Source organism: Centroberyx affinis, unplaced genomic scaffold (assembly GCF_046629955.1).
Source record: "Centroberyx affinis isolate AG114_WGS23_722 - 3 ecotype Tasmania unplaced genomic scaffold, CSIRO-AGI_Caff_v1 ptg002745l_1, whole genome shotgun sequence".
Lineage (NCBI taxonomy): Eukaryota > Metazoa > Chordata > Actinopteri > Beryciformes > Berycidae > Centroberyx > Centroberyx affinis.
In genome coordinates, this window is record NW_027280909.1 from 3,559 (window position 1) to 31,107 (window position 27,549).

The window sequence follows — 27,549 nt, forward strand, 5'->3', positions numbered from 1 at the left end:
CTATACTTTTGGGTAGTCTAATCTATAACAATGCTATTTTATAGTTATTTTATAAAGATGATCAAATGTTTTAAATATAAAATATTGATCTGAAAAGTAACTAGTAACTATAGCGGTGAAATAAATGTAATGGAGTAAAAAGTACAATATTTCCCTCTAAAATGTAGTGGAGTATAAGTACAAAGTAGCATAAAATGGAAATACTCAAGTAAAGTACAAGTACCTCAAAATTGTACTTAAGTACAGTTCTTGAGTAAATGTACTTAGTTACTTTCCACCACTGGTAATGGATGTTATTTAAAATGTAGCTAAGTATAATCCTTCAGCAAAAATGTACTTAAGTACAAGTAAAATTACTGACTTTAAAAAAATATTCAAAAAGTACAAGTGCACAAAAAGCTGTAAAATGTAATTGTAATTAGTCACTTCCACCTAGTAGACTCAAAGACTGAAAGGCCTGCAGTAAGAAGATTTGTTGTTGTGCATGTAAACATGACAGGAACTATGGAACTATTCACACCTTTTCTCCACAGAAAATATATTTATTTGGGAATCCAGGCATCAAAGGCCTGCGTTGTATTAGACGTGACTCAGAAAAATAGCAGTTTAAGTGCAGCGTGTGTGTGTGTTACAGTCCTTTATGAATATCCAAGCAACTGTAACTAGAGTATAGTTCTTGTCTTTCATCGCTGTCTGTTGAACAAAGATCTCGTACAAATACACAGCGGACATACAGTACAGTACATGTTACAGCATCTGGCACGCCATCTGTACGATACGGACACATAACACACCACACTGACCAGCAAGTACAGTGTTACAGCGCTAAGCATGACAGAACAGCACTATAAGAATAAGGAATACACAGATACAGCTCTAGTTCAGCTGCCAGGTTGCAAGTCTGTGCCCTAAATTTTTTCCCAATTTATTTACCACACCCATGATTAGAAATGTGCACATTCCAGTTGTCGTTACATTTAAACATCAATAAAAACAAGCAATAAATAACTCAGAAGGATGCAACGACCGACAAATACATATCATGTGAATTCATTAGACGTTATGGAAATGAAAACATACAACAATACAGCATTAAAGAGTAACTAAACCCTAGACCACTTTTGTTGGTTTGCTGCCATCTAATGGTGAAAAGCGTGCTATTGCAATTGCCATCTATTGGCTGATCTTTGGTGCCAAGTGATGTCACCTTCTATAGAGTAGACAACAGGTGGTGACGTCATCTGGCACCAAAGATTAGCTAATAGCATGTGACAATTTCAGTAGCATCATACAGTTAACAGAGAAATCACAAAATCAAATGTGCAACAATAGTTTTTATCATTTTGGTGAGGCCCTGATGGACTATAGTTGGTCATTCTAGTCCACGTGTGTGTGTGTGTGTGTGTGGCATGTGTGCAGTGTGCGGGATAGCAGTGCAAATTGAGAAATCGTCTCTCGTGTGTTTGTTATGGTGGTGTTTCCAGTGTGGTGCAACAAAGAATACAACACATGTGAGTCTAAGTCTAATGCTCCCTCTTTTTTTTAGGGTTTGACCAATATAAGTTTTTGAATACCGATACTGACATTTATTAAAGGATGCGTTCAGCGATTTTGGACCTATATATAATTAGTCTCTTACATACCTGTGGTACTTGGACCCACAGAGAATATTGGCTCCAGAGTCAGCTGTCAGTTGAAACAGCGAGCTCCATTGCCTCTTGCTAACAATGAGTCCAAATGGAGTTTGTCAAAATATCTATACCGTATTTCCTCTAATAGTGGCCGGTAGTCAATTAAAAGACGGGTCTCCAATAATGGCCGGGGCCGTGGTCGTCACAAACAAATAAAGGCCGGCCCCAAATACAGGCCGGGGAAAAAAACAAAGGAAAAAACAACGGTGGTGGTGGCAAACTCCTGGTGCCTGTTATATAATGTAACTGTAGTTTGTAATAACGTACAAGTGCCACAAGATGGCAGTATGCCACAAGACGGCTCGGCTGGCGGAAGTCTCTGGAGCGTGCCGTCATCGATTACCGTAATTATCGGTAATGCATCGCAGTAACAAAAAAACGGCTACCTAACGAACCCCAACAGAAGCAGATCAGAAAACAAGGAGGCTTTGTACTAAAATATGAGCAAATATACTTATCAAACAGAGGGAATTAGAAATAAAGGCCTGTCTCTAATATAAGCCTGCTTCCAATAAAGGCCTGGTACCTTCTGCAGTTGAGGTAAATAAAGGCCTGGGCCAATATTAGAGGAAATACGGTAGATTCAGTATTCTTTGTGGGTCAGAGTACTACAGCTATGTAAGAGACTAATTATATATAGGTCCAAAATCGCCAAACGTACCTTTTTTAACCAAAAAAATGCCCAAAAAGTTAAAAGTATTCAGTGTTTTACCCCAGAATTGTATTCTTGTCAGGGTGGAAAAGCCTCTGAAACAGCATCATGGGACACTAAAACTCTCCACTGAAACCCAGGATAATACTAATGTATGGAATCTGTTCAGGTTAAGAGCGTCCCATGGACAACCAGTGTTGTATTGATCAATTCTACAACAAATATGCAATCAATCCATCATATCAGAGTACCACAGAGGCCCACACTGCCTGGACCAGATCTGATTTGCAACCAAAGGCCAATATCGGCCTACTTTCTCCCCGTCTCTGGCTCTACACTCCTCTCCTCATCCCTTGCCACAGATTGTCAGCGCTCTCGTGTCTGTCCTCTTGGCGGGGCGTCCAGCTCATCACTAAGTCTCTCTCTCTCTCTCTCTCTCTCTCTCCTTCCTCATAGCGACGTCTCGGGGTTCCCCTCTCCGATCTCCTCCGTCGTCCCGTTCACGATCTTCGCCACCTCGCGCGCTTCCACGGCGGCCGCCTTCCCGTTCTCCATCCCCTTCGGCCCCTCGTCCTCGTCGGCTGCCCCGCCGCGGTTCAGCCCCTCCCTCTCGGCGGCGGTCGCGGCCATCTCCATCGTGGCGTCGGGCTCTTCCCGTTTCTTCCTCAGGCACAGGAAGTTGCCCAGGGCGAGGATGAAGGCCGACAGCGTGACCTCACAGCCCGCCAGCAGGAAGACGTACATGTAGTTATGGGTGGCGTCCAGCAGGCGACCTGGTGGAGAGAGAAAGAATTGTTTTGTCAGAATTATCGGTGTTATACATCTATAACATCTTTGGGTCTATTGCCTGTGTTTATTATGCCTCTATGCCAGCGACAGCCGTGGCCCGAGGCATTATGTTTTCAGGTTGTCCATCCGTCCATCCGGATTAGGCCCAGGCCTAATCCGTGAACGCGATATCTCAGGAACGCCTCGAGGGAATTTCTTCAAATTTGGCACAAACATCCACTTGGACTCAAGGATGAACTGATTAGATTTTGGTGGTCAAAGGTCAAAGGTCAAGGTCACTGTGACCTCACGTCCGTCCCATTCTCATGAACGCGATATCTCAGGAACGCCTGGAGGGAATTTCATTACATCTGGCACAAACGTCCACTGGGACTCAAGGATGAACTGACTACAATTTGGTGGTCAAAGGTCAAAGGTCAAGGTCACTGTGACCTCACAAAAGACGTTTTTGGCCATAACTCAAGAATTCATACGCTTATTTATAATAATTATGACAAAATTTCACACAAATGTCTAATAGGATAAAATGATGAAGTGATGACATTTTATATCCAAAAGTTCAAAGGTCAACTTCACTGTGACATCATAATGTTTTGCTTACCACTGTAGCTGAGAAAACGATCTTGGGTCATTCTACAAAAACGGTGGAAGTGCTGTCACTTACTTTTGCAGAAATCCTTTAAGTTGACCTAATAATCACATTAATTATATTTGTTCAATAAATAAAGACTGTCCTTGCAATGACAAAACAAAGTTTATTGGCGGAGGCATACAACCGTGAGGCGGTTATTTCTAGTTGTAGAACATAACGCAAACATAAAACCTGATCTATGAATAAGAGAATATGAATATGAGAATGTGAATAACCTACGGATGTCATGGTTCTGCCATGGCCTGCCTTTGTGTTTCTCTGTGTTCCCTGCCTCCCTTGTGTCTCCGCCTCCTGGTCTGTCTGTCAGTGTGTAGTGTGTAGTGTGGGTGTGGCTCCCTCTTTTCCCCCAGCTCCTGCTCCCACACACCTGTACCTCACCACTAATCACCCAACCCCACAGTATATCTACCCTGGTTTATCATCCACTCCTTGTCAGTTCATCTGTTTAGCCTACCTGTTCTGTTACCTGCTCTGTTCCTGTATTCCCTGCCTTGTCACCAGTTTTTGGACTTTTTGGACTTCTTGCCTTGTTGCCAGCCAGGTTGGGTTTTGTTTTCCTTGTTTTGCCTGCCTGTTGCATTTTTGCTTTTTTGGATTTCCTGAGTTGTTTTGCCTTAGTTCTTTATTAAAGCTGCCAGTTTCAGCTAAGCTCTCTGCCTCTGTCTGCATTTGGGTCCTCACCACACCTCCCCCTGACAGTATGAACTGACAAGGAGTGGATGATAAACCGGGGTAGATATACTGTGGGGATGGGTGATTAGTGATGAGGTACAGGTGTGTGGGAGCAGGAGCTGGGGGGAAAAGAGGGAGCCACACCCACACTACACACTGACAGACAGACCAGGAGGCGGAGACACAAGGGAGGCAGGGAACACAGAGAAACACAAAGAAACACCAAGGCAGGCCATGGCAGAACCATGACAACGGATTATTGTTTAACGAAGAGTTGCAGAAGTAACGCTGTTGTAAGTGCACAGACAAAAAGAAACTCTTTACTCCATGTTACTGTTTACTTAGTTTGCTTAAATTTTTGTATAATATTTGTATAATCCAGTCATTTAATCTGAGTCTCAAAATTTTCTCAATTCTCTTCAATGAAATGTCATTTTCTAGATGTTGTGACTTGACTCATTTTGCCTTGTTTCAACATATTTACACCTTTTTCTAGATTCCTGCATCAAGTCAAACTGCATTGTGAATTTCAAACTAGTAGAATTTTTCACTTGATAAGAACATAACATTTTAAAGCTGCACTAGGCCCCAGATTTGCCCTGTTTTCCCAAGTGAAATTCTGGTGGTACACTTATGGGAAATCTTCTCCACATGGGAAGTAGCAAATCAAAACTTAAAAGCAAAACCCAAAAGTGTCTCCTAAAAAGCAGCGAGTGAGCACGCATGAACATGCAAGGTCTGGGCGCAAAAATCGAAAAAATCTACTGAAGATTTGCGCTAAATAATGCGTAAATATCGGTCTTTTCCACTCACTGTGCAGTCGTTTGGCTTCAAGAAAACTTTGATTATGCTGCACAAGCTGTATGGAGTAACTTTATGGTAATTTTTTGCTTTTTTTGAACCGGTCCCCATTGACTTCAGTTGTTTTGGAGAAGGCTGCTACGGAGTCGTGCTGGCAACCTCCCTGTGTGTTATATGGATTAACAAACTTCACCTTTTTTTGGGGGGGAACTATTCCTTTAAGCATGGGTAAGTAGTAGACAATAATAACTCATCAATAGTTGTTAATATATCTTTCCTTTACAACTAAGAGTGTCATAGAATTAGGAGTATTAAGAAAGGTGCAGATAGACATTTTCAATGGGCTGACCTGCTCCAGGAGGTCCCACTAGTACGGCGATAGCCTCCATCAGCAGCACTAGTCCAATGGCGCTGGAGAAGTTCTGGGTTCCTACAATGGCCATGAGGACCTCAAACTGCAGAGCTCCCACCATGCCGTAGGAGATCCCAAAGAAGATACAGAACACCACCAGCCCTGTGTAGTCGGTCGCCTGCAGGGAGAGAGGCAAGAGGTTTCTGAAAAATGATGTCATACACAATAACTCTATACAGGGTTTTCAGGTGATGTGACACTCCCTCTGGCGGCCATATTGGAGGTCTTCAGCTCTTGGGCAACAATAGCTGAGGACAGCCGATTGCGTTTTTAAACATACGACTCGGCCATCTCAACAGAACTGAATAAACACGGTTGATTTGGGAACTGATCATTTCACCACTGATACTCTGATTGATTTTGCGCTTAGATCATTTGATCATGTGAGCTAGCTAACCATCACATCGATTCTGAAAATCAATTCTACTAATAAACGGAATTGGAGTCGACTCCTGTTGCAATCTTGATTCCAAACTCTGGAATCAAAGAAACTGTTTAATTTGTAATTCATTTCAATTTCATTTCATTCATCAACAGTTGCTACAAAACCCGTTGAGCTGACCAGACTTTATAGAACATTTGTACCAACTTTTGTACCATTTTGTGGTAATGTAATTCATTTGTTTTGTTGTACAACTTAAATTTTTGTGTTAATTTTCATTTGGAATCAGTTCTATCAACTCCATTACAAGGAGTCAGAGTCTGAATGGAAAATCCCTAGCCCACCACTAGCTAACCATCACTGTCTTGTTAATGCTAGAAGCTGGCATCAGTAGTGGCTAGTTGTAACATAAGTGCCAAAAACCAAGGTTCAGGTTAATTGAGCTGACTCTTTTCAAAATGGAACTCAAGAGTGTTTAGGAGTAGAGACAAGGGCTAAAGACAAGGCAGGAACATAAATTTGGAAACAAATCTACCTCAGACAATTCAGTTCTACTTATAACATTAATGAACTGACCTACACCCACAGAACAACAATCTTATTCAGGTATCACTCTTTTTCTAGGGCCTATATACGGTATGGCCATTTTTTGCGCACACATTGGACCTCCGTGATGGCGCCAGACATCATTTGTGATGCTAAGCCTCGGGTGCCATGCCATGCCAAACCCCAATAGTCCGAAAACTCCATGCCTGGCTCCATCCACAACCGTGGCTTCTGACAGCCTTGACTGTAAGCTTGCTCTAACCCTAACCTCAGTGACCCCATGCCTCAACCCAACCACCTCCGGGATAACGGGCTGTCGGACAAATGGGCTTTCGGTCCAATGGGTGGACATTTTTCAGACTATTGGGGTTTCGGAATAATGGGCTGTCGGAACAATGGGCAGTCCCCAAGCCTCGATACATGGATTGGTCATTGTAGCCTACAGGGAAATTCTTCTTCTCCACCTTCCAGTTATTTGTTCCCCCCCTCTATGGATATGGACTTTTAACACATAACCCCTTGCTCCAAGCTTACCTGTGAGCCTATGAGGTCGGTGCATCCATTGAAGATCATAGCAAAGCTGAACAGGTAGACACATCTGGGCCGCACCCACTTCATCCCCGCTATTAACCCGCATGTGGGCCGAGCGAAGATATCAACTGCTCCCAGAATGGTGAGCAGCAGAGCCGACTTGGTATCCTCATATTGCAGCTTCTTGGCGTAGCTCACCACGAACACGGGCGGCACGAACAACCCCAGCACCATGACCGACGCCGCTACGGCGTAGATGACGAACCCTCTGTCCTTGAACACACTGAAATCCAACAACTTCTTTTTCGGCTTTTTCTCTTCCTCCACCACTCTGTCAACGGTCTCCTCCAGATCGTCGGGCTTCTTGGGGGGCAGCAGGGGCCTCATGAGGGCCCCGCAGGCGCAGCAGTTGAGCAGCAGCCCTCCCAATATGAGGAACCCCCCCCTCCAGCCGTACTGGTGCTGGAGGACCTGGCCCAGCGGGGACAGGCAGCACAGGGCTACCGGGCTGCCGGCCGCCGCCAAGCCGTTGGCCAGCGGACGCTTCTCACTGAAGTAGCGGTTCAGCATTATCAGAGATGGTTGGAAGTTCAACGCGAGTCCCAGACCTGAGGACAGACGAGGGGTATAGCATGAAGTACCACAAAATAGCATCTAATCATCATATGCCTCCATCAAACAGATATACATAGGTGCCTGCAAATTCATATTTAAGCATGTACATTCATGACTATACCTGTAATAACTCCGGTGCAAAGGTAGATTTGTATGATACTGGTGGCAAAGGACCCCAGGACCATTCCCAGTGAGGCAAACAGCCCTCCGACCATCATCACCGGCCGGCAGCCGAACTTGTTCACCAACACGCTGCACAGAGGGCCTGAGCACACACCACATCTGCATTACGCTCCATATCTCACTCCTCTGACATTTGGTGCCATATTGTACATTTAGATGCTAACTAATGATAACTATCCCCCCCCCCCACCTACCTGTGCCGTAGAGCATGGCGAGCAGTATGGACGAGATCCAGGCGGTGTCGCTGTAGCCGACGTCAAACTCCCTGATCAGCTCCTTGAAGAAGACGCTGACGGCCTTGGGGAAGGCGTAGGAGAAGCCCGTGATGACGAAGCAGCCCACCAGCACCGCCCAGCCCCACCCGCCGTCCGGCGCCTTCACCCCGGCGGGCCCGTCGTCCACCACCACCCCTCCCATGATCCTCTCTGGCTGCTGTGTCGAGGTCGGCGGCTGTCAACACTGTGGTAGAAGAAGCACAGAGGATTAACTTTGATAGGGTAGTTCTAGGTTTATGCCAGCGTTTCCCCTAGAATTGTTTTCAGGGGGTGAAAAGCCTCCGAAACTGCATGTAAATCATCATGGGACACTAAAACTCTCCACTGAAACACAGGATAATGAAATTTTTGTCCCCCACCAAAGAGGGACAAAAATGTCTCCGTCTGTTAGTTTGTTTGTTAGTTTGTTTGTTAGTTAGTCACACTGTAACGTTGACTTGGTGCCGCTAGGGGGAGGCATTGACAATGAATGGGGACTCAGTGGTAAAGCAGGTCATACAGTTAAAGTTATCATACAATGTGGGGGACAATGAATGGGGACTCAGCGGTAAAGCAATACAGTTAAAGTTATCATAGGTAACATAATAGTCTACACACACTACACACTTGGAGACATCAGACTGGGTTGATGTGTTGAAGTGAGAGTCAATGGAGAATTTTTGGGCAAACCTCTAACCACAAGACACTGTAGTTCAGTGTACAGTTGATGGACTGTTGTACTGTTATTTCTAATTCTGAGGAGAGTAGGCAACAGAAATATATGCTCAATCTGTCCTTTCATTGTCCCATACGAAAATGCTTATACAATTTCACTCATATTTCAAGTTCACTCAGCAATCACTGACTGACCTAAGGGTGGAACAAATCACTGGTAGGGGACAACATGTTTACTATTTGCTTGTTAGTTGTTGAATCTGTTCACCAACGGGTTAAATGTCAGTTGTCAGGCTATTTTCTCATTCAAATGAATGGGAAGTAAAAATCCTAACACTACAAACTCGTCCAGCTGCATCTGATCTTGGTGAGAAGTTTATATTCTGGTTTTCATGGCGGTCAAGTGCCGAATAACCCCCATGGTAAAACTAAGTGGAGTTCTGCTTTAACTAAGCAGCTGCTATAATTAGTGGCTCCAGGATGATAGTGGTTTGTCCTTGAGTGAGGCTACAGTTGCTGGTATAGGCTGTTTTCTGATGTACAGCATTACGCAGAAGTACTTCTATTTCAAGGCAGTGCGTATGACAGCGTGTGTGTGTGTGTGTGTGTGTCAGGTGGTAATGGCGGTTCTGCATCGTCTCAGTACAGGAACATGGTTTCTCCTAGTGGTGATTTACTGTCAGCTGCTTCAGAGTGCAGATGAACCCTCCTTCTCAGACAGAACACACACCATATGCAGACAACATAAATCTCTTCCAGTAACACACATCCAGATTATATATTTTCATATTATACATAATCTGTGTTCATTTTTTCCTTGCTCAGTTGGTTCTACTGCTGCTTACACACCCTCATATGTTTCATTCATACATTCATACAGTGTTGAAATTGGCAGTTGCATATGTTTAAATACTCCTCATTTGCTCTATTTTTTATTAATATCCTACTTTTCTGCTTATATTCTTATTTTCTCTGCTGTATCCTGTTATTTGCTGCTGCAGCGACACAATTTCCCCATGGGGATCATTTAAGTTCCATATGATCTTTTCTTATCTTATAAACATTTGAATATTCCTCCATTTCTGTCATTTTCAGTCATCACCGGTACAACTTCACATTTCTGCTGTTCCTCAACATTTGAAGCTCAATTTGTCTTTGGCAATCTTCTTCTTTTCACTCATTTGTTACAGCAATTTATCCATGCCAGGATATTGCACTGTGGTGTTGACAAACTTGGGGAGATGCAACCTTTAACAATCTCATTGTCTATGATCTGAAACTCTCAACTGATTCTAGATCAGCTCCCATACCAATAAGTGTTTAATAGCTCCTAGCCATTCATCTCAATGAGAAATGATCATCTTTGAACACAAATACCTTTACTTCTACTCTGATGTAAATGCAACTGGGCTAGATTACAAACTCATAGGAACATATCAAACGCAGCAGCAAGATTACTGTTACAAACTAAGACTAGGCATGAAAATCATTTTTGGTAAACAAAACAAAAACTGGACCTTACTTGAACAAGTTACATTTAAACTCAAACAAAATTAAATAAATTACTAAAACAACATATTTCTAAAAAAAAAAAAAAAAATAGATTCACACTAGCAAATTCCATTTGGAAACTTGGATGAGCAAAAGTGATATCAAAATTGAATAGACTCAAAATTAAATATGGTTGCTTGGGAAAATAGCTATTCACAGCAATCAAATAATAAGATACATGATCCGAACATTGGATTATCACACATGAATATCCAAAGCACTCAGCCATCTAAATGCTAACTTTAACTTTTAGTCAGTGATGAAATACTGTTGATTCTGTATTCGGATACATTCACCAAGCCACGCAACGTCTCTCACTAAAAAGGATAAAAAGTGTGTGTGTGTGTGTAGGTGTGTGTGTTGGCTTTACACGTGCATTCAAGTGCACTTTACAGTATGACACCCCCCCACCCCCCCCCCACCCCCCACATGACCCCAGTGTAACCCATGCAGCATTCGGTCAGGAGCTCCCACTATCAACGGCACTCCTAAAATAAGACCCTTACATTCCCCACCCACACATCCACACACACTCACACACACACACTCACACTCACACACACACACACGCGCGCGCGCACATGGGCCGACGCTTAGGGATTGCTTCAGAACTGGAATCATTTTCTTGTCACTGATACGGAGATGAAAGGCATTTGGACATTGGTCCGCATTGTGTGTGTGTGTGTGTGTGTGTGTGTGTGTGTGCGCGCGTGTGTGTGTGTGCAGATAGAGAGACAGAGCGACAGAGAGAGGAGAGAGAAGCATCATGACCATGCTAAAGGCACCACTCTTCTCACCATCCTCTCCTCCCTGACTATACAGCAGTTTCCAATCTTAGTTAATATCGTATTTTTCATAAAACAGATGAAACCCTCAGCCAATGAGGTGAGATCTGACTGAATTTGTTCTTTTTCTTTTTGTGAATCAGGTGTCATTTTCTTGATTCCGGAGTGATTCTGCCTCGTTTCAACATACTGACACGTTGATGTTAACAGAATATTACTGAAACAAGTAAATCTGCATTGGAAACAGGTAGAAATATCTCACCCACACTGCTAAAATGTTTCACTTAAGAAAAATATGATTTCAAAGCTGCCCTGGACACATTTTTCATGCAAAAATCTAGGCCGGTTGCACAAAACACCTTAAGTTAATATTAGCCTGCCTTAAAGTCCGAGTAAAGGTTTCCTTAAAATAAAATCGGTTGCATAAAACACCCTTAAGTCTTCTCCTGAGGGTTTCCTTAAAATGTTCACTTAAGTATTTAAGGATTTGTCCTTATCTTGGTCTTGTACTTAAGGAGTCCCTTAAAGTTAGTTAAACTGTTGCACAAAAGACCTTAGCAACCAAAGTAAGAAAAAAACTTAAGGTACCTCTGACTCTATCTTAACCGCAACATGGCCGAGTTTATGGAGATAAATGAAGAAGTTGTCGTATTTTTTTTGGACCTCTTGGATGAACCTCTTCACCAGACTTCTTGAATTAATTTTCGTTGCAATTTCCTCCCACATTCATTGTTTTCTGTTTGCTGTTATTTGTGGATCAAATTTACTTTTTAGTATGTGCTTTCTTTTATTGTATTCCTCCAGACGTATAATCTTTTCCTCCTCTGACCAATTTGGTGTTCTTGTCTTCTTTTCTTCTGCCATTTTTTTACTATCTATAGGCCGACTTTGTGAGACGATAACAGGTATCACAAGTGCAAGTGCAAGCAAACAAACTCTGGTCTCCATGGAAACTACAGAATTTTACCGCTGTAAAATCTCTTTCAATGCAGTAAATGCCTTAACGTTTTTCCTTAACTAAGGAAACATTTTAAGGGATTCTGTGCAACACCCTTAAGTAAGTCCCTCAGCTAAGGAGAAATTAAGCCTTAAGTGTCATACTGAAGGAGAAAACTTAAGGTGTTTTGTGCAACCGGCCCATTTCTGGGTAATGAAGTACTTCAAACTTTCTAAAAAATTCAAAGTTATCCCTCGCTGCCACTAGGGGTCGCCAAAGTGCCCAGTGCCGCTTTTATTCTGATTATGACAGCAGATGACTTGTTAAAATCAATATAGACATGTCTTTCAGTGCACTGTTTGTTTTCTAGCAGACTAATTTCTTCCACTAGCTGAGTCACGGTGATGTGGTTTCTCTGAACAGCAGCGGTAACCACATTTTCGGCTCCATTTGTATTTGCCTACATCCGCATGAGCCGCGGCCCAGCAATGACAAGCATACAACTGGATACTCTCTCCATATCTTAAACTAAGTCAGTGCCTCCCAATGTGAGGTCCGGGGACCTCCAGGAGTCCTTGAGCAGATTCCAGGCGGCCCCCAGCAAAATGAGGAATAGTTTTATAATTTCACTGTCATTTCACCCCTTAGAGTGAATGTGAGAATGTATAAGAAAACTGTTTTCATCATAGGTAAGTTAATAACTGTCCTCACTGTTATCTCTCCTACAGTAAAGGAGACAGATGTGTAATTCTTTAATCCTGTACAAAGTCATATCCAACCAAAACCTTCTCAGATGGGGACAAAATCTTATTATGGGAAGCCATGCCATACCTTCTTAACTGATTCCCTTGTTTTCAGAAAAATAAGATTTTAAGACTGAATACGAGACAAAATGGCTCAGTAAGATGTTTTTTTTTTTTTTTGCCTTGTGTCTAAAAAGTCACATCAGTGGAGCACACAGGTCTAATGTCCCGTCTAAACTGAATGGTACTCGGTGACCTACGCCTATACAGCTTGTTAATCAGCAGTCATTGCCCCAATTTGTGCACTGAAACATAGTGGATAACAGCGGGTTTGGATGTTTTGCTGGTAAATGAGCTTTCCTTTAAGTCATGAAATACCGGAATTATTACAAGCCAATCTGGGAAAATCGGATTTTTTTTTAATATAATACCACAAAAACGACTTTTGATATTGGGTCCGTTTTGTTATTCTTTCCGACCAAATGCACTTGAATGCGTGCCAACTCGCCGTATTTACGACCTATCTCGGAAGCAGGAGCTTACCAGGCGCACTTGAAGGCATAATTAGATTAAATATATATATATGAGGCGTTGTAGTGAGTTTAGTGAATTTACTCTCTGGCAAACAGGGAAACGGTGATGTGAATCCTGGCACCAGCCTCTAGATGCAGCAGCGCACGTAGGCAGTCCGGCTTTTTCCGTGATGAGCAAGAGTGGAAGTAACACATTCAAGTAATTGAGTGGCTTTTTGTGTAGTTGGACATTTAAACTATTTTCTTAAGCCAGTTATGTCACTTTATGTATGTTTTCACTGGGGAAGTATTGCAGCCTACATTTCAAACTGTATCCGTTGCGGAGTGCACGTTCTTTTATAAGAATTGCGTCAGAAAACGTTACATCAAACGTTACATCAACCTGTGGAGGAAATGTTAGCTAACTGCTCCGAGTTTGCCCATGAAAGTAGCCTAGCTTAGCATTATTGTGTCAGGATATTGTTTTGTGTTGTCCAGTTACATTAATAATGAGGTTGTTGTTGTTTTTTTAATCACAAATTGTGATAAAACACAATGACACGAATTTCAAAATCCTTAGCAATGCCACATATTGAGCTGTCTTTTCGTACTTTTTACATTGCGTGGGGAAACATCTAGTAGGTAAGCCTGTCTCGTTTTTTTTTTTTTAAGTAACTCGGTAACTTTTACTCTCGAGTAGTAGACTACGTCCAGTTACATTAATAATGAGTTTTTTTTATTATTTATTTTTATCACAAATTGAATGACACGAATTTCAAAATTCTTAGCAATGCCACATATTGAGCTGTCTTTACGTACTTTTTACATTGCGTGGGAAACATTTCAGTAACGTAGTAAGCCTGTCTCGTTTTTTTTTAAGTAACTCGGTAACTTTTACTCTCGAGTAGCCTACGAGTAGGTCTTACTTTTACTTTGAAATTTGTCCACCACTCATTTCACGTCTACTTCAGTGAAATGTCAGCAGAGCAAAGGCGCTTAGTACTTGACGAGGATATACAGCCTATTTTGGTAGCCTGCTCTTTGCATGTAAATGAGGCGGCAACCCAAGACAGATGTGGACCACTGCTGTCTGTCTGTCTCTCCGGTGGCTCCGGTGGCCTACGTGAGGAACGTGGCGTAGCTATTCCTGTATCTTCTGCATCCCAGCACACACGCCTGATGCTTCCTAGAAGGTGGGTATGGACTGACCCGTGACCAGCCGATGAAAACAGTAAGACCCTGTTCTAATAACTTACACTCTCATTAGAAACCCTCTCATCATACACAACTACGACCACTCTATCCATACTTTTATCCATTTCTTTATTCATCTGCCTCACTGTTACTCATCTGCTATTCACCCTCGATGCCTACCTGTTACTCAACATCATACGCAGAGCCCATAGCAAAAAAAAAAGGTGGAAATGAACAGTCCAAAGCGGCAATTTAAAGAAGGAAAAAAAGACACACATCTGTCTCTCTGCCTGTGACTGAAGAGGAGAAAATAATCCCACAGTACCTGACAAGATGCTGCCCGTCTCTTCTGTCGGTCTGTCTCACAAGCGCTCTTACGAGAACCGCGTGTGCGCGCTTCCGTCACCGTCTTTATTCTACCGGGGGGGCGTCGGCGGCGCGCACAGAGGAAACTCCGAGGGAGGGACTCTGCTGCGCCTTGCCCCAGAACTCGGGATGCGGCTGACTCACCTACTGCCCCGAAACAGCCTCCCTATAGGCAGAGGGCCTGTATCTAATAGCATATCATTTGGTACCAAAACTTACAAACCCGCTCATATCCCTTAACTTTCTGATGGACACAATCTGAACTGTCAATCTCTCTCTCTCTCTCTCTCTCTCTCTCTCTCTCACACACACACACGCACACGCACACGTCTTACAATGATTTCGATCCTCATGAATGTCCTGAAATCATTATCTGAAATAGAAGAAAGTACAAATCACAAGAATTTCACACACACACACACACACACACACACACACACACACACACACACACACACACACACACACACACGTCTTTGATCCTCATGAATGTCCTGAAATCATTATCTGAAATAGAAGAAAGTACAAATCACAAGAATTTCACACAATTTCAGCTGAGTGAGATTGTGTAATAGGACCCGGAACCTTTTTTCTTTAAATCACTGTACCCGACGGACATTTTTGCAGACGGACGATTTCCATGGGAACCGTTTACATCACGGAAGAGCGGGAGCAAAAGTTTGTAACGTCAAATTGAGCAAACTTGCTCTATTAACTGGTTTAAATAAACAGCTATCTATTTGCTAGCTAAGTGCATTGTTAACTAGGTGTGAAGTATGTGAAGAGTAACGAGCTGAAGGATTTAGAGGCTCTCATTTTGCATTAGTTAACCAAGCTAGCGTTAGTGATGAGACGCTAGCCAGCTGATAAACAACGTCCGCCAAACTCAATTCAAATAGGCCTAATTTTCAATTCAGTGCTTTCTTGCTTATTGGTAAACGCACAAAGCATGACGTAAGACTTATTACGAATCGTTAGGAGCTACTCTTCAATTCGGCATAGATCCAATACACCAGGCAGCAATAAAAATAGCATAACATTTCAACTGTTTGAACGATGGAGCAGAGTGAACCAATTCTAAAAGTTGAGATTTTCTTAAAATAAAGTGCTGCTTGGTGGATTATATATATGCCGAATTTATCAGAAGACACTAGCTGGTGCTGTGAATTTGACCATTTCTATGCCAACCAATTGACAAAGTGTCAGTGGTCTCATCAGTATTTCATTCTTGTCGGGGTGGAAAAACCTCTGAAACAGCATTTAGACCATGGGAAAACTCTCCACTGAAACCCAAACAAGTGAACTTCTTTTTGGTTGATGATAAGGTATGATCAGTTTGTGTGTCCATCCCATACCTCATGTTTAAATAACTAGGGAGTGTTGGTCTAATGCAGTGGTTCTCAACATGGGGTCCGGGGACCACCAGGGGTCCTTGAGGGGGTTCCAGGGGGTCCCCAGCAAAATGATGAGGTGTTAAACTTCTCTGTTACTTCACTTACAAGGAGTTAACACAATTAGAGAATGTAGAAGAATGACTGTTTTGATCATAGTCTCACTGTTATCTCTCTACCTGCAATACAGATAGTCAGGAAATTCTGGACAAAATCATATCTAACAGTAAAAATATTCTCAGATTTGGGTCAGACACAAAATCAAATCAAATTGGGGGGGTCCGTGGCTCTATTGTGGACTAAATTAGGGGTCCTTGATATGAAAAAGGTTGAGAATCACTGGTCTAATGCATGTCTAATTTGGGGTCCTTTATATGGAAAAAGATTGAGAACCCGTATTTGCTTGTTTGCACCAGTAGTTCACACAATCACAGAGCCAGTACGTTGTTAGTATTCCTACAGAAAACCTCATGAGGCATTTCTCGCCTGTGTTGTACTAGCTCCTTGGTGTATCCCAGTTTCACCATGCAGGCAGATGGGGACGGTGCGCTGGGAGACCTGGAGGCTCAGCTGGCCAGTAAAGAGAGGGAATGGAAGGAGCTCCAGTCTCTCAGGGTCCAGCAGCTGGAGAGTTCCCTAAAAGAGGCCCAGGACGAGCGCTCCTCCCTCAGGTACCGCATCTGGCAGTCTTATGCTGCATTTACACCACATGGGACAGACCGTAAATATGAGTTGAACAGTTCAGTTCTTATACTTCACCTCAGCTTTCAGGTGGGAAATAATCTTAAACTCCCTCAAGGAAATGCCTGTATTTAAGTGCAATAGGGATGGGACGATATGCTTATCTGACAGTATGATTTGATACGCAATATGGGGTCACGATTCAATACAACCATGATATGATGTCATAAATAATTACAAAGTGACAATAATATAATTTGGATGGAGAGCCCAAAAGTCTCTTTTGTGATTACTACAGCAGAATAAAACGCAGCTAATATCACGATTCATTTTTCTGCCCCACGATAAAGATTGTCAGATTTTTGTATTGTGATATATTAAATTTCGATACATCGTCCCATCCCATCCAAAGTGCGGGGAATGATATTCATTTTAAACAAAACCAACAAAACGGTCAGTTTTCATTGTGCAAGTCATTTCCCAATCACAACCCTTAAAAAGCCATGGCAGGACACAACTACTTGTTGGACTTTTGGTTTGTGTTTGACATTGCAATGTTTTGGTTTGCTGTCAGACTTGAGCTCAAATGTCTCACTCACAAAGTGCATGTGTCTTAAGTGTGGAACAGCTGATCAGAAGTAACCAAAGTCCACAGGAAACCTTCATCATGGCATCGCAACAGCTTCATACAATTTTTAAACACGTGAACTCTTCCAAGTCGTTGCTTTGAGCTATCATGTTGTTCCAAAATTTGTTCCCCTGTGATATTCCCATAGAACAATGGCTACATTAATATTCTAGGTAATATTTCTTACGCAGCGGCTGTGAATGCCCCTCTTCCTGCCTCCACAAATTCCTGTCCAGGTTCCTGATGTCCTACGTGACGCACACCGGGCTATATTTAGCGGGCTGATGTCTTACTCTTCGGGGCGTAGTGATAATTAAACGATAACTTCGTAACGGCGTGTTCTTCAGGCAACGCTTCCAGCAGCTGAGGGAGGATTTCCGATTCAACTTGGCGGTCCTGGAGGAGAGGGACAGAGAGCTGGAGAGATACGATGCCGTGGCCGCCAGGGCGCTGACTGTAGAGAGCAACAGGTGGGGGGGAAGTTCATCTGACCTTCTTCACTGCCAGCACACAGAAGATGTGTAGTTTCATATGACTTTTAGATTCGATTACATGGAAGTAATGATGTTGTCGCAGCAGCAGCAAGTAATAGGAAGAGGAAAAACATAGGATATCAATAAGAATAGAGCAAATGGGGGCGTTACAACACTATCATGTAGGGCTGAACAATTTTGAAAAAATATCTAATTGCGATTATTTTGACTGATATTGCAATTGCGATATGATTTGCGATATTAGAGGGAATGCTAATTTTTACATCATTATTCTCATTTTCATTGAAAAATGTATTAAAATGATTATGGTGTGATTTTGCGGGGATCTGTACCAAACAAAGATGTTTTCTTAAGTCTGTAGAATATATATATATATATATAATATTTCATTTAAAATGCTATTTTGACACACATTTCGCCTTTAACAAATATTGCGCCTCCTGCGATTTGAAAATTGCAGTAGGCCATATTGCGATTTCAATAAAATTTCGATTAATTGTTCAGCCCCACTAGAATGTATGTGGAACTAAAAGAATGAAAAGTAAGAAAATATGAATTACAGCATATGTGGGGGGTGTGCAAAATAACAGCAGTAGACAGTGAGACAGAAAATGAATGAAAAATATGTGAACATATATGGAAAATCTGAAAATAAATACAGTATGAATTGTAAAATACAAACATATATCAGCATGTATACACAGGATGTGCAAAGTGTGCTCTCTGTTAACATTGACAAGTCTACAGAAACACATGTATGTATAGAAAAAAGTGAGTATACATGCAGACTGTTGCTGTAAGCCAGAAGAAATCATTTCATTTTCAGTTCTTTTGTTCATTTCAATTTGTAGTGTATTTTTTCTCATCCCATTGAAGCCAAGAGGCAAGCAGGATGACTTTGTGGAACCAGATTTCACCTCGCCAATGCCCATTGTAAACCCAGAGTCCAGACACGGCACACAGACCAGTAATAGCCGTGGCAGGCACAGCGACTGTCCTGTTTGACTAATACTGAGTTACTGCCGCTATTTGCAGACGGGAGGAGCTGAGCCAGCTCCGTATCCAGGTAGCCAAGCTGGAGGAGCTGAGAGCCGGGGAGGCCAAGGGGAGGGAGGAGGAGCTGAGGGTCAGCCAACACCGAGCCGCTCAGCACAGGCTGCAGCTGGAGGAGCTGCAGGGGTGAGTCTGGACACACACACACACACACACACACACACACACTCACATATGTATTGATTCCCAGGGTGGCTGTAACTCTTCCGTTGTAAAGAATCAAATTGTAGTCAAAACAAGACGACAATGCGATTATCATGCATGGATAGCAATGTGTTTTCATTATTAACAGATAATCATGAGGCTCTACTGTTGCATAGATGACATGCCACACTACATTTAGCCTGTTGTGACTCATCAAGGCTCACTACAACAGTGGTGTACACTATTTATAGCCATATCAGGTCTTCAGGCATATTGAAATTTGCCTTTCACATGTGAAATTTAGCATGATTCAGTCGTTTTTTTATGATTTAAGATAGATGCAAGCGCAAGTCTCTGCAGTTAGGGCATGTAGAATCTAGGTGTGTGTGTGTGTGTGTGACTCAAGACTGAGCTTTCTTCCTCCACCAGTTGATATTGTTATGGTAACTCTAATGGATGTGTGTGTTTGTGTGTTAGCTCTATGGCTGGTGACGTTCAGAAGCAGAGGGAGGAGCATGAGAGGATGAAACGGGATCTGCAGCGCCGGATACTGGAGGTGGAAGGAGAGCTGGCCCTACAGAGACAGGTACACCCACACACACACACACACACACACACACTGTCTGTGGTGTGGACAGGGTGGAGTGGTTGGTAGGGAGTCCACCTAACCCTAACTTCAACCAGAGGACCCAAGTTCAAGACCAAACATTATAAAACCCTGGCAGATTGGGCTATTGGAGATATTGATGTCTCTAACCTACAAAAACTCACTTTATACATATATGGACAGGTATGCTACAAGGCAAACACACAGTTAAGAGCTCTGCCTCTTCCTCTTGTGTTACACAACCCCTCTCATTTCCACCGTGGAGTGCCATGCGGTCCGCAGGGCCTGAAATAACCGGTAAAGCCGCCAGACACTCATAGGGGATAAGCAGCAGACCTTTAGAACGAACCCAGACAAAAGACTCACTCTATCTGACCTGATCGAATGGCCATTACATTCAATTAGCCCACTGCGGAAGGCATGTGTACTGTGTGGACACATGTATGTATACACGAGTGTGTGTGTGTGTATGTGTGTGTGTTCATCTCTCCGTGAGGTAAGGGGAGAAGGCACTGACGGCGAGTGATGAATCGGAGGGGATGAGTCTTTGCTGGTGTTGGCTCTGGAATGATGATGTCACATAAGAAGAAATCATTTCCTTAGAATTATGATGTACTCCACATGCTTTCTGCTGTATTGTTCGCATTCATTGTGTGATTCTCTAGATAAGTGCATCAGCAGCCTAAAATGTAAATGGGAATATGAGAGGACATATTAGAGGCAGCAGATGGAAGTGAACCCATGCTGTCATAGATAATGTGATTTCCACACCATCAGCACAGACCAAAAGGATGATGATGATTCCTTCTGTTTTTCTGTAGAATGTGTTTTGTTGGCAGATTAGAGGTGCTATGTGTAGTATTCTGGCAAATGAATTGTGACACCTTGGTAGTTACTGTACATAAATGAAGGGTTGGATTGTAGCTTCTGTCTCTCGCCAGTGGTATTGTTAATGCTTTCTCAAAATTAAGACCACATTTCCCATAACCCCTGTTGCTTCCTTCCTGTTTTCGCTTTGGCCTTACTGAAGAGGATAAACATATTTGAAGTTAGGGCTGGGCGATAACTCGATATTATCGTTTATCGTCTTTCAGTGGAATCATATCGTGATGATATGAAGATATTTTAATATCCTGACACACATTTCTACTGTCTGAATTGATGATGACAAGCAAATTTTACTTAAAAACTCCGATACAATGAGGTATGGTAGGAATATTATTTGAATATTTCTGTTGTTTGACATCACACCTAACATTACCATTCGGTTCAATGAGATGAACATTCATTTGATTATTTAACGTGATTTTGCATGCATGAACCATATCGTGATATATATTGATATCGAGAAAAATCCTTATGATTGTCATGATATTGATTTCAACCATATCGCCCAGCCCTAGTGTAAAGTTAGCTGTTGTGCCATTCGGTGTGTAGTCCAAAATCCTTATGGAAAATATGAATGGGATTTAGTAGAAACTCCAAAAAGTTATGTTTCATGAAACGTCAACTAACATCACCTTTGTGAATCAATTACTTTTTGTATCAGTTGTTGCTAGCAAAACGCTAATTGTTTGGGAAAGACGATTACAAGTGTCAGCTGGCTATCTGGCGGTTTGATGTGATAAGCTAAATATACAGTATATGAACAATAACAACTCTAACTGTTCAATGCAACGCTATGAAAATCTTAATTTGAATGTACAACACAGTCATTAACTTAACTCATCACTGCTATTGTAGTCCGCTTTCCTCAATGATAAGCATTTTGTTAGCAAAACGCAATATTAAAAGTAACTATTAAACTAACTATTAAAAATAACTAAAAGATCAAAATTCACAAAGTTGATGTTGGTGGATGTATTTAAACCCCTGGAACAAAACATACTATATCTCATGGCTATCCATTCATCACAGCCCTTATTTTTTGGCACTGTTTGAAAAAGCTCATTCATATTTTCCATAGGGATGTTGGACTACAGACCCTATTTGCTCTGGAAGAGTCTGGAAATGTCGTTAGAATTAATGTAGTAATGAGTTATGGATGGTCAAATATTACACGTAGCACCTTTTTAAATCTCCAACCGCTCCCCTCTCGTCACCAGGAGATGACGGCAGACTTTGACAGTGAGCTCAGACTCCGGGAGCACGAGTTCAACCTGAAAATGGATGAGATGCGAGCTGTGGTGCTGTCTCATGAACTCAAGGTGAGGAGTGTGTGTGTGTGTGTGTGTGTGTGTGTCTAAAACCAGATGGTGGCTGTCGGTAAAGATGGGAATTTTTGTCTTATTTCATAGAAAGCAATGAACCTGATTACATGACTAGGCTAAAAAATAATATATGCCAAAACATGCCAGGCAAAATTCGTTGTTGTGTCTTTTAGAAGTTAAAAAATAAGTCATATATAAGTTATATTTACCTTTCGGCATCTGTGAGTTTCCCTTTTTTCACATACACTAGGATTTATTATTCTACCACTATACATATCATTGTGCTTGGATTCATATTATAAAGACTAAAGGTCATACATGGATCCAAATGACTCGCAAATATGAACTATTAGCTATTAAGCCTCGTTCAAAATAGATTAACCATCTGCTTTTCCTAGTTGTATAAACATAATAGTGTTAATATCCTGTTTTACCGTGTGTGTGTGTGTGTGTGTGTGTGTGTGTCCTCCTCCAGGTGAAGCTGCTGTGTAAAGAGACGGAGGTCCACTCCCAGGCCCAGGTCCAGGCTGTAGAGGCTCTGAAGGCCTCTGAGGAGCTCTGTCAACAGGTCCAAACCCAGCTACAACACAAAGCCTGGGAGATCAAAGACCTCACTGCTGTCAAGGACCACAGGTACGGCCGTGTGTGTGTGTGTGTGTGTGTGTGTGTGTGTGTGTGTCTCTACATGTGTTTTAAGTGTTTGTAACTGTGGTATACACATTATTTTCTCAGGATAAAGGAGCTTGAGGACAAGCTGAAAAGGATGGAGACCAAACTGAAGAAGGAGGAGGATAACCATATTAAAAAGTGAGTTACTCATAACACAAACTGCTTTATCAGTCAGTCAGTTGATCAGTTGCTTGATACGCCATCTTAGCTGGAAGTGTCCCAAGTCAGATTTTTTTTCCCTCATATCTGTTTTCTAATCAGTGTGAACAGCAAAAAGCTGCATGGAATCACATTTTTTCAATTCTCAATTCTCAGCCTCATGTAAACTATGTAATAAAGGCGAAAATGCCCAAAAAGGAAGGATCAATACCAAGTTTTGTTTTTTTTAGAAGAGGCTGATCACTAGCTGTCTTAAAAAGAATCAGGGACACAACCAGAGGACAGATAGCTCTTGTCCAGAGAGCGTAAAGCTGGTGAGTATGATGTCAAGGGAGCTGTGAAATAGTCTCTAGACTAGATGTTTGTGGTCTAGACACGAGGATCTGGACCGGGCTCTGAGGGAGCGCGACGCCCGGCTGGAGGCTCAGCGGCGGGCCCACACCCAGCAGCTGCAGCAGGCCGAGAAACACATGGCGAAGCTGCAGGAGGAGAGGGAGGTTGCGGCCGCGCGGGCACGCCGGGCGCAGAGAGACCAGCGGGAAGCACTGGAACAGAGAGACGAGACCGTACAGAGGTGAGGGAGAGACCGGGTGAAGGATGAGGAAGAGAAAGGAGGAGAGTACAAGAATGCAATGCAAGCGTTTGCCAATAATGCCCTTTTATTAGAAATCAGATCAGATCAAAGAAGAAAGCAAGAAAGCCTGAGATGCAGGTGACAGGTGTGAGAGGGTACAGTTAAATATAGCTGGAGAAGCCACACACACACCTAACACTTTTTAAGTCATCATACTCATTTAAACCTGCCACCTTTTATATTGGAGCCGGTCCATAGACAGAGTCGGGGTCATGGCCAGCCTCGGTGGAGCCACTCTGTGCGCAAAGTGATAAGTCATGCTTGTCTTAGGTCTTAAATTCCTTGCGCAATCAACAGATGATAAAGCCCACTGGCTCTTGATAAATCACGTCTGCTGCCAATATCCATAAATCCCTCCCTTATCATTTATTTTGCGCCTCAGCCTTGGAACACCCACAAATGCATATGCAAATACACCAACCTGGATCAACCTCATAATTTCTATTGCAAATCCCCAATCTGAGTAGATCAGATAACAAGGTTTTTGTACCTTTGCACTGGTGCAAAGCAAAAATATATAAAACCCATATCTGTTGAACCTTTGTTTGTATACTGTATGTATTTCTGTCTGTATTGGTATGTTTTTACCATGTATTATTCAAGCACTACTCCGAGGCATTGTCTGTGTGTGTGTGTGTGTGTGTGGCCGGCGATTGATTATATGTGTGGGCAGGTGCCGGCAGCCGCGAGCTGTGAATTATGTAACCCATTTGACCCGAGACCCTCTGTGTGTTTTCCGAGGCTTCGCGCAGAGGTGGAGACAACGCGGATTGGCTGGGACAAGCACATCAGCCGGGCCTCCAAGGAGACCGTTGCCAAGGATACGGAAATGCTGGCCCTGCAGGGGAGAGAGGCCAAACTCGGGACTGAGCTGGAGAGGAGCAGGGAGGAGATGGAGAGGTGAGGAGGGGAGGAGATGGAGAAAGGAAAAGAACAATCAAATAAGACCAAAGTGCTTCAACCAGTAATAGAATAAGAGCTAAAGAATGTTTTTTTATTTTATTTTGGAGAGGAAGTAGAGTGAGTTGAGAGGGGAAAGCATGCATTGGAGAGGGACGTGAGGTACTTAGGAGATGAGTTTTCCACCTATGATGAAATATGGGGAGTGACAGTTAAAAAGAGTCACTCCCCAGTGTAGTGAAAGTTAAAAAATCACTTTAGCTTGTGTTTACAGCCTCAGAAGGACGTAGACAGAAAGGTGGAGAGGTTACAGTGAAGGAAGTGGACTTTAGCAGGAGTCTGGGGGGGGGGGGGGGGATTTGTTTAGCAAATGACCTAATGATGTTATAAAAATGTATGTGTGGTCCTAGATACAAGCAGCAGCTGAGCGCAGGTTTGGACAGAGAGAAGGCTTTAGAGCAGAGGCGGGTCCAGTTGGAGCTGGAGTGGCAGAGACGCTGCGAGGACACCAAGGCTGAGCACTACCTGGCCAGTGAGCAGCTCATACAAGGCCTGACCCAGGCTAGAGACCAGGTCAGCCCATCACACATCATACAGTACACACACACACACTCCCCACTGCACGCTTTTATGTGTATTTATAGGGCACAGTTGGGTTCAACCAATATGGGTTTTTGAAGGCCGATGCCATTACCAGTATTTAGAGGGCCAAGCACTGAACACACAAACTTCTTTTGTCCCTGAGTTCCTTGAGTCAAAACAAGTCCAACCGGTCTAATGTGGTCAATTTCTGTCAATTGATTCGGCCGCCATATTGAGTTTTGTCAAAAAACGAAACAAAAACAAAAACAAAAACATGTTTTTTGCGTCTTCTTCTACAAAGTCGATCCAATCTTCATATGCGGCAGGAAGCATTTTTTGGATGCCCTTATTATGGCGATTCAAAAGAATTTCGATACTCCAAACCGTTTGGCAGCAACGTGCATATGACGTTGGCAGCAACGACACAGAAACAGGAAGTTGGCCATATTTCTGCAACACTTTGATCATGTTCAAAATTGCTCGATCAATTAATCATTTTTCTTTTATTTGTTCTTTTTACCAGATTTCTTGATTTGAGTTTAAAAAAGTAAGGTAACACTTTATAATAACCATCATTAATAAATGGTAAATTGATAGTTAATTCAACTTTAGTTAATAGTTATTTTACTGTTAACAAACAATGAAATGATCATTAATAATGTTTACTAATTATTAGTAATGCTATAATTTATGTTATTTTATCATTAGTTTGTAAAATCATTTGTTTATAAATTATATATTGTATCATAGCTGATAAGAGACGGTAAAAAGGGTAAAAGGCTATGATACAATATATCATTTATAAACAAATGATTTTATATTACACAAACAAATGATAAAATAACAAATTATAGCATTACTAATAATTAGTAAACATTATTAATGATCATTTCATTGTTTGTTAACAGTAAAATAACTATTAACTAAAGTTTAATTAACTATCAATTTACCATTTATTAATGATGGTTATTATAAAGTGTTACCAAAAGTAAATATATTTAGTGGCAAAAATGTCTCAATGTACCTGAATGCAATGTAGCCTACTCTTCTTGATGCTCTAAGGGAAATGCTGCTTGCAATTCTTCAAATCTGATACAGAATTTAGACCGTGGGACACTAAATCTCTCTGTTGAAAGCCAGGATGAGAATAAGCGATAACTGTGCGATCACACTGCAAGCAACTTGATGGGTTGCTCTCTTCTGACTGTTTGTGAGCAGTGTGAGAGGCTCTAATGCATCCCATTTCCTCCTCTACTGGGTGCGTTTGTCCGTATGAGAAAACAGCAGTCAGATAGAGACCATGTTAAGAGGGGGCGGGGGGGTTTCTTGTTTCATTTCCAAATCAACCCTGCAGCTTTGTTCGGAGGGAGGCCATGATCCAACCATGGTTCCCCAACTATAGGAAGCACCGTATTATGAGTTAAACATTTAATATCACAGGAACTTTGTTGTTTAACTTGCAGCAGTGTCAGCAGAATCCCCCCCCGTTTCTACGAACTGAATTGTAAATGCAAGAAATGAAGTGGAAAAGTATGAATTATTTATTCAGAATTCATTCCATAAACAGTGGGATAAGCTTGTTACACATGAGGACCACAACAGGCAGAATATTAAGAGTTGGTTGTTATTAAGAATGACGATTCACAAACGCTGCTGACGCTGTTGCTCTATGTTGGTTTACCCCGGAAAACAAAGTCCTTTCCTGAGCAGTGACCAGTGAAGGAAATGACGGTTCCAATGTGGTTTTTGTCGATAAATTGTGGTTTGTATGAAATGTCGCCGTGTTCAAGCAGCTGAATGCAACAAAGTAACAATTCACCCTCGATTCGGACCGAAGCAAACTGACTATAGGTTTGAAAACGGCCTTTATCTCTGTGCTCTTTTGAAGAACTGAATTGAAGAGATGATAACAGAGCTTTTTGTTGCCGTCTGCCAGGCCAAGGCGGAGCTGAGGGAGCGAGACCGAGAGCTGCAGGACTTGACTGTCTTACTGCGTTCTGTTACAGTGGAGAGAGACCAGGCGCTCCAGGTGAGAACACACAGATTTGACACTCTCCATGAAAACTAATCACAACCAAGCTACTCATCTCAGCCCTCCGACTAACTCAAGAAAGGCTGGAAGGCTGCGTTACGGTTTTTAAAGACCACTCGGATGTGTTAACCTGTTAACCAAAGCAACGGCTGCTGTCAACACAGCTATTCCTAAACCAGCTGGAATCCCCCCCCCCCCCCCCCCTCCATGGCGGGTGAAGGAGGGTGAAGGGTGAGTTGGAGGTGAAAGTTCCTGCTTGACCGATACCGAATCCTTCCCAGCAGCTCATTAATCCTCAACATTTACTGGGTCTTTAAATAGTCTAAATAGAGCCTGTGGACCACTGACAGCCAGGCATGCTCTTTCTTGTTTTCACCCACATGCACACACACACACACACCCACATAAACTCTTTATTTTTG

General features: G+C 42.4%; 2 protein-coding genes across 2 annotated transcripts in view; one reads left to right on the plus strand and one right to left on the minus strand.

Annotated features, from left to right (window-relative positions):
- Positions 1 to 553: 553 nt before the first annotated feature.
- slc16a3b (solute carrier family 16 member 3b) lies at positions 554 to 15,024 on the minus strand. The gene is made up of 6 exons (XM_071535617.1): positions 14,903 to 15,024; positions 8,121 to 8,385; positions 7,865 to 8,008; positions 7,132 to 7,736; positions 5,607 to 5,787; positions 554 to 3,116 (listed from the first exon to the last, which is right to left on the minus strand). The coding sequence occupies exons 2-6, from the start codon at positions 8,341 to 8,343 to the stop codon at positions 2,794 to 2,796; spliced, it is 1,476 nt and encodes a 491-aa protein (XP_071391718.1). The 5' UTR covers positions 8,344 to 8,385; positions 14,903 to 15,024; the 3' UTR covers positions 554 to 2,793.
- Positions 15,025 to 16,194: 1,170 nt separating this feature from the next.
- Positions 16,195 to 27,549, plus strand: part of ccdc57 (coiled-coil domain containing 57) — a 28,919-nt gene continuing 17,564 nt past the window's right edge. Inside the window, exons 1-12 of the mRNA XM_071535631.1 lie at positions 16,195 to 16,268; positions 16,835 to 17,005; positions 17,991 to 18,113; positions 19,173 to 19,316; positions 19,812 to 19,920; positions 22,047 to 22,148; positions 22,627 to 22,784; positions 22,884 to 22,958; positions 23,353 to 23,553; positions 24,355 to 24,513; positions 24,924 to 25,086; positions 27,032 to 27,124. Of these exons, the coding sequence (XP_071391732.1) occupies positions 16,261 to 16,268; positions 16,835 to 17,005; positions 17,991 to 18,113; positions 19,173 to 19,316; positions 19,812 to 19,920; positions 22,047 to 22,148; positions 22,627 to 22,784; positions 22,884 to 22,958; positions 23,353 to 23,553; positions 24,355 to 24,513; positions 24,924 to 25,086; positions 27,032 to 27,124 (1,506 nt within the window). The 5' untranslated portion in view covers positions 16,195 to 16,260. The remainder of the gene's footprint in view (positions 16,269 to 16,834; positions 17,006 to 17,990; positions 18,114 to 19,172; positions 19,317 to 19,811; positions 19,921 to 22,046; positions 22,149 to 22,626; positions 22,785 to 22,883; positions 22,959 to 23,352; positions 23,554 to 24,354; positions 24,514 to 24,923; positions 25,087 to 27,031; positions 27,125 to 27,549) is intronic.

Excerpts from the sequence above, each read along its gene's own strand:
- slc16a3b (XM_071535617.1), bottom strand. The coding sequence starts at position 8,343 with ATGGGAGGGGTGGTGGTGGACGACGGGCCCGCCGGGGTGAAGGCGCCG. Across the intron at positions 7,737-7,864 it reads TTGCACCGGAGTTATTACAG|GTCTGGGACTCGCGTTGAAC; the intron begins GTATAGTCATGA and ends GTCTGTCCTCAG. Across the intron at positions 3,117-5,606 it reads AGTGGGACCTCCTGGAGCAG|GTCGCCTGCTGGACGCCACC; the intron begins GTCAGCCCATTG and ends TCTCTCCACCAG.